The 6,940-nt window shown below is 49.8% G+C and overlaps 1 protein-coding gene across 1 annotated transcript; it reads right to left on the minus strand.

The window, feature by feature from the left end:
• Window positions 1-1,935: 1,935 nt before the first annotated feature.
• On the minus strand, window positions 1,936-5,460 carry LOC127314044 (protein trichome birefringence-like 24). The gene is made up of 3 exons (XM_051344510.2): window positions 4,945-5,460; window positions 3,902-4,188; window positions 1,936-3,137 (listed from the first exon to the last, which is right to left on the minus strand). Exons 1-3 carry the CDS (start codon window positions 5,183-5,185, stop codon window positions 2,361-2,363), a joined length of 1,305 nt encoding a protein of 434 aa, XP_051200470.1. The 5' UTR covers window positions 5,186-5,460; the 3' UTR covers window positions 1,936-2,360.
• Window positions 5,461-6,940: the final 1,480 nt, after the last annotated feature.

Below are 6,940 nucleotides of genomic sequence, written 5' to 3' on the forward strand. Positions count from 1 at the left end.
GATCCCTGAAACGGTCATACAGCAAAACTTCTTTGTGCACCCCTGAAACGAGTTTTGCAGTATTAAATTTCATTTTTGTGTGTGAAAGTTCCATTGTATATTAATAATCATCAACAGTAATACAAATAGACCAAAAATAATAAAAAATATAAATAGGTACTTGGATTGGAAATTCTAAGAAATACATTGGTGCCATATTTCAGACACAATCTTTAGTTCGTTGTGGCGACCAGCTCAACCATACGTTGTTCATACCATACCTGAGTATTTCACACAATCATTGCCGAACCAACCCTAACCTACTTGGCATATACACGAGTATCTCGCCACATCAAGCCCCTCGTGTGCCTTGCCTCCGAGTTGTTGCTTGTTGCCACCTTGGCTTCGCGGGTCACTGCTGAAAGAAATGTGGTCCAATCCTCACCTCCACATTGTGGGGGTGGCGGCGAGCGAGAGCTCACCACCTCTGCATCAGGCGGGCCGGAGCTCCCTGCCTCTAGGAGGGCGTGGTTCTCCTTGATGAACGATGCCATGAGGTTGCAAAAACCGTCCTAGTTGGAGACACGATGCTTAACGCGTTTGTGGGTGCCCTCCGACCGGAGAAGCCGATGCCATTCCTCTTCGTCACCAAAGGGAGCACTACAACTGTAGCACGCGTTGGAACCCCACAGCCACAGACGAAGCCATGGATCGCGGCGAGGGATTGCCGTAGAGGAGGGTGGGATGCGGCGCAGCCAATTAGATATTGGTACCCTAAATCGGCCTCCATCCCGTTGATATAGTGGTGGGATGAGCTGATTTAGGGCACCTTGATTTTTTTTTCCGGTATCCGGTATGCGATTTCTGTTTTGGCCCCGCTCCTCCTCCGTGCGGCGCCTAGCCTCCTGCCGCATCTGCTCCTGGCGCCGCTCCTCCTCCGCGCGGCGCCTAGCCTCCTGCCGCCGTGCCGCTTCCTCCTCCTCCCGTCGCGCCTAGCGGGCCTGGGAACTCCCAGGCCTCGGCTTCCTCCACCGCCTGCCGGGCCTCTTCCTCGATCGCGGAGGTGCGAATGGTTGCTTGGAGGTGCGGCCATTTCGCTTCCTCCTCCGCCGCCGAGATGAGCAGAGCGGCGCGGAGGTCGGGGTCCTCCTCCGAGGACTCCGGCTTCGGCTCGGGTAGCAGCGGCGGTTGCGCCAATGCCTCTCCGATGTGGAGGCCGCCGTGGTTTCCTCCGGCCCGCAGCGCCGGCGGAGGACGGCGGCTGCTGCTGGCCTCCTCGTCGTTGGCTCCAGGAGCGAACCGTCGCTTTGGGGCCATGGCGGCGGTTGCGCTCGAGGAGTGGACAGTGGAAAGGGGAGCGGACTGGAGGGACAGATCCTTCCAATCCACATTTAATAAGCCTCCACGGTCACCGACAAGTGGACCCAAGGGAGACGAGCAGCCAAGCGGCCGGACGGACGCCGCGTGCCATCCGCGGCCACGCAAACCTAGCCCAGATTTGGATCGGGTTTGCATCGTTTCGGACGCCGCGGCCATCCGCATTTGCGATGCGTCACCGCGTTGGGCCGCTTTTTTGTCCGGCTGGACCATCCGGACACGCGGGATGGGTCGCCCGTTGGAGATGCCCTAAGACCACATATCGACCGGACTTTTACGGGCCAGGTTTTTAATACTATCTGCTAGAGGCTGTAAGGGCAAGCTCGTTTTGGCTTGAGCTTATGCTGAAACGGCTTAAGCTTAGCTGCCCAGAAAAACTGGTGTGGCAGCATTTTGAAGTTCAAGCACAAGCCAAGCCAAGCAGAGCACTTGTCGCAGTACTGCCGTAACCGGTGACACGGTTTTACAAATCACAACACATGCTTAGGGTTTTGATTAAGCTTTTATTTGTGATGGAATGTCTTGTTTGGTGAACACATGTTCATGACGAGGAGGACATGATTTTGGAGAGAAGCCACATACTAAGTTGAGACGATTTCATGCTTATGTGCCTAAGCAATGGATCTGGTAAAGCATAGGAGAATGTTACAGTTGGTAACTTGGCATCCAACTTACATCAAAACTGTACTGATATGAAGCTACGGAAATTAACCACTACAATTTCTTCATACTCTGCTTTGTCCCAGTTTTGCACTCTTTGCCTTTATAGAAGCAACTCCGGTGTTAAATTCTTGCATTATTCTTGTACTATGTATACTTGCTCCAAACTGTCTATACGACTATACCCAGAGAGCTTGGCAGAGTACTTCTGCTGACACTGTTTTACACTTCACAACACACACACAAGCCTCATTACCCTAAGAAGACTGCTGGACATCATGAAAGCATGCCAGCAGAAGATACTCCAGATTCTGAGCCATGTCAAAATTAGATGACTGATCATGCTACTCCTTTGGTAGCATCTGCATGATGATATCGTTCCACGCCTCGATCGGTCCGGGCAAGCACCAATGCAGGCAGTCATTCTGGATTTTGCCCGTATTCTCCTTGGCGAAAGGATGAAACGTTCTGTAAGGTCCGGCGTGGGCATCAGGCCTCTGCAGCGACATCTCAAACGTGTCGAGCAGCTTCAGGCGGCCAGCGTTGCTAGCCCCGTCATCGGCGGCCGCCTTGGCGAACTCCGCCCTCTCGATCCGCCACATGAGGTTGTCCAGCTGCCTGTCGCCGGTCTGCCACGGCTTGAACGGCACCTTCCTGTCGCAGGTACCACCGCTGAACCATTCACCGTTCTCGAAATGCGACGGTGACCATGTCCTGTAGAAGACCACCGGCTTGTGAGGCGACGTCGTGATGAACCTGAAGGCCTCCCTGAGAGACCTGCGGAAGGATTGCTCGATGGTTATCTCCTTCAGGCTCTTGTCCTTGCAATAGTGGCAGCCAACCGCGGCTCCTTTCTCCATGTAGACTGCGACCTTGAAGAACCATTGTCCTGTCGATATGATGACGTAGTCAAAGCTGCTCCATTTGCTTATCCAGTTTGCGTCAAGAGCATCAAAGTGCAGCCGGGGCTCAGCAGACGATACCCCGTTCTCATCCTCGAATATTTCAGACTTGACTAGATATGGCGCCCAAACAAGGGAGAGTGTGAAGTTGTGCGAAGGGAAGTACCATCTCCTAGATTGCCAGGTTTCATCATGATAGGCATCAGTAGGATCTTCAACCTGGAAAAGGCAATGGAATAATTTGCTTGTTAAAAGATTTTGGCTTCTGATATATCTTATTACTACGAAACTCAGCCAAGCAGAACAGATAGCATCTACATACAGAATAACATACCGCACAAATCTGAATGTGGGAAAGAGCAAGATGGAACTTACAAACTAGAGCTATCACTGGTGCTAAAATGAAACATTGTAAGCAGATCCATCATCTTTAACAAGAACATAATCCATCAAAGATCCTCCAGAATTAACTGAATTATATCTTTTACCTCCCGTTTTGAGATATTGGTATGTTTTTATCAAGTACAAGATTAGATAGATACAGTTATTTGTTTGCTGGAAAAATAGATACAGTTAAAGACAGTGTCAACTGTCCAGTCAACAGATGATAAACTCAATATCTGCAAGGGCTATCAAAGTTGCAGTGACAAATGTAAAGAGAGGGATTGGACAGCTCTGAGGAGCTTATAGTATGTTAATATGCAGACTTCACGTCCCTAACTATTCTTCTTGTTGGGAATAATAAATAAACATCAATTCTTGGGAAATTTCGTATGCTTCTTTTTAATCTTGATACATTCAGCCATGCATGAATACTACTAAAACAAATACACAGACTCAAACAAACTGTGCAGCAATGAAACATACAAGGTAAACGTTAAACTATTCATAACATGTATGATGATTATTTCATCCTACTACCAAAAAATGCAAAATATGAAGAATTGATCGCACAACACCCTTAAAAAATCGCATGTACATACCTTAGCAAGAAGGCAGACCAAGGATTGGGCGTGATTGCGGAGGATCGAATCGCCGACTAGCGCCCAGTGTTTGCCCCGCATGCTCTCCAAGAACGTCTTGCCATCGAACGGTGGCAGCACGTCGCAGCCATATGGCTTCCATTTCCAGTGAAGATAGCCGTCATCAGGCCTTCCGTTTGACATACAGTTCTGTGGAACTTCAATGAACCGGCAGGTTGCGTTAGTGTAAGCTGGACCAGACGAATCAGGGACCCATTCCCCGTGGAAGAGATCACATTTTGCTGCACCTGTCAATGGAAAGAAAGTGGGAGAACATCAGTGTCAATCAAGGCACTGCTAGCTTTTTAGCAGTACAGTCTTGGCAGAGTTCAGAAGGCAACACCGACAGTTCATACTAAATTAATGGAAGGGATTAAGGGACCATTCACAGCTTGATCTCTGACAGCAAGCAGGTAGTATCTTCACCAAAATGAAATATACTTAGAATAAGTGCAGGTAGTAGTAGAATAGTAGATGCTACAGATGAAAGACTACTGTCTCTACTGAGGTAAAACATGCATCTAGTACTGTCAACAGAGAACAAAATTAATAGTAAGCTCAACTAACAAGACGAGATCCGCACTGCCCCCAAAATTAATAGTATTAAGTTGGGGTTTCTGAACATGACGGCAAAGCTTTCAGGGCTGGGAAAGTTAGATCATTTCACCCGAGGAAATTTTACTGTTTACGCTAATCACACTGAATTTGTTCTTTCTTGTTTTGCTGGACCAAGAACTCCAATCAAGGGACGAGTTTCAGTAACTGACCAGCAAAAGGCATCTTTTCATGCTGGCATGCTGCAAATCCGAGAGATTGGATCGATACATGCCAACCCAGAATTTAACCTCTATTGGAACCAACCACAAGTGCTAATCCTCCAGTAAAAGCCCGAGCTGTCTTATTACCATCTATGTGTCGGCAGTAATAAAGAGAGCAAAGCAGAAAAAGGAAGATAGAACTGCAAGGAACAGAGAGACATTTCCAAGAACCACCCGCGCGCTCACCCTTGGGGGTTGCAGGCGTACCGTCCACACCGTCGGCGTCCTGCTCCGGCGCCGTCACGGTGAACGCCAAGGCCTCCTCCGGCGCGGCCGGGGGCGGCAGGCGGTAGGAGGCGCAGTGGTCGGCGAGCAGCCTGAGCGCGAAGCCGGCGAGGAGCACGGCCATCAGCAGCTTGAGGGCGGTCCGCCCGCCGCCCACCTTCTTCTGCCCCGGCACCGGCACCGGCTCGTACTCCATCCCCATCCCCGGAGAGCACCGACAGTCGGCGCACGCGCTCGCGGTGTGAGAGTGATGGGACTGGCTCTGGACGGTGGTTGGTAGGTACTAGGTAGGGTAGTGACTGAGTTCTTGATGCCACATTCACAGTGAATCGCGAGTGTCAGTGAGTGAGTGTTTGTTACTATATATGGGCGGTGGCGGTGCCGGTGCCGGTGCGGCGTTGTGTGTTGAAGTTGAAGACGGGGAAGAGGACGAAGGGCAACAGCCGCAAATGGAGGAGGAAATGGTGCCCGTGGTGTTCAACTCGTCGTCAGGTGTCGGTGTTGAACTTAGTGGGGTGTCTGCAATTTGCAGGAACCACCTCAGGTTTTCAGGGGGTGGTCGTTTGGAGAGGATCTCCTTTATTCATTTATTATTTATTACTTTCCACTTGTGTGTCCTTAAGGGTTGTTTTCCCTGCTTACCCGGCACTTGCCTATTTCCTTTCATAGGAATAATGGTACTATGTGCATGAGGAAAACATTTAGGGCTATATAACACACTTCCAATAAGGCATGGGATGAGTTTAACCTCCAACTCCGCCATAAGTCAATTGCTTTGTTCGAATCGGCTACGGCTATGGTGTTAGGCATCGGGAACGTGCCATATTCTAGAAAGATCGGTGGCTCAATGGGGCGAGAGTGCTTGACTTGGCGCCTAACCTAATGGCCAAGGGGGCATCGCGGCGAGCCAACACACGAACGGTAAAGAAAGAACGACCTTGCCGGTGAGTGGCTCAGAGACTATGGACCGGACCTTGGTGAAGCTGCGCCGGTGGAAGTCTTCCATCTATGGCGCGTGTTGGTTGCAGTTGGTCTAACGACAGCGTGTTCTCGGTTAAGTCGGCGTATTCTGCCTTCTTCACGGGGAAGGTGAAGGAGCCCGCACCTAGATTTGGCGTTCCAGACTTTCGTACAACTATAATTTTTTCGAGTGTATAGTGTCAAAGAATTGGCGTTGGACGACTGACAAACTTCAGCGATGGGGCCTCCCGCATCTCGTAGCTTGCCCTTGTGATCAGAGCCCTGGACGATCCAACACTTGCTCTTGGGTTCTGTGATGGCTCAAGAAGTCTAGAATGGGTCGTGTGAAGATGGGGGAAGCTGAACTGAGCACCGACATCCGACTCGAATTTGATAGAGTGGTGGACGTCGGACTTTCCCTAGGCCGCTTCAGTGAGACCTTTGGCCCATGATCACTCTCGTGTTCTGGTGCTTGTCGCGGCCCAGGAATGATGTGGTCTTCAATGGGGCCAGCCCGACAGTTGGCGAGGTGAAGACCCGTATCAAGGAGGAGTGGTAGATATTAGCTAGGTTGCTCCTCTCTAGTGAGTTTGGCTTTCCAAATCCGGTGCCGTTGTGGTGGCGGGTAGGAGAGTAGGCTTGTGGCGGGGAGCAGTCACACCTTGTTGACAATAGAACATTCCATTTCAACGATGGTGTACATGGCTTCTAGCTCTTTTATTCTATATGATTAATACACTTCCTAGGATGTATTCTCCATAAAAAAAAGGTCACTTCGGGAGCTATAAATCTCGTGGACTATGATACTCTCGAACACGAAAGCTACCTCAAGCACCGACAACTGAACTTCTTCTGAAAAGTACCCAGTTCCATTGCCTTATATAGTAAGTATATTGAGAAAATTCTCGCTGATGGGAGGGAGTCTTGGACAACAATATAAGGAGCGAAATGTCTCAATAATCGCATAAAACTCGCAAAACACCAGGATGTGTTATAT

This window comes from Lolium perenne, chromosome 7, assembly GCF_019359855.2.
Source record: "Lolium perenne isolate Kyuss_39 chromosome 7, Kyuss_2.0, whole genome shotgun sequence".
Lineage (NCBI taxonomy): Eukaryota > Viridiplantae > Streptophyta > Magnoliopsida > Poales > Poaceae > Lolium > Lolium perenne.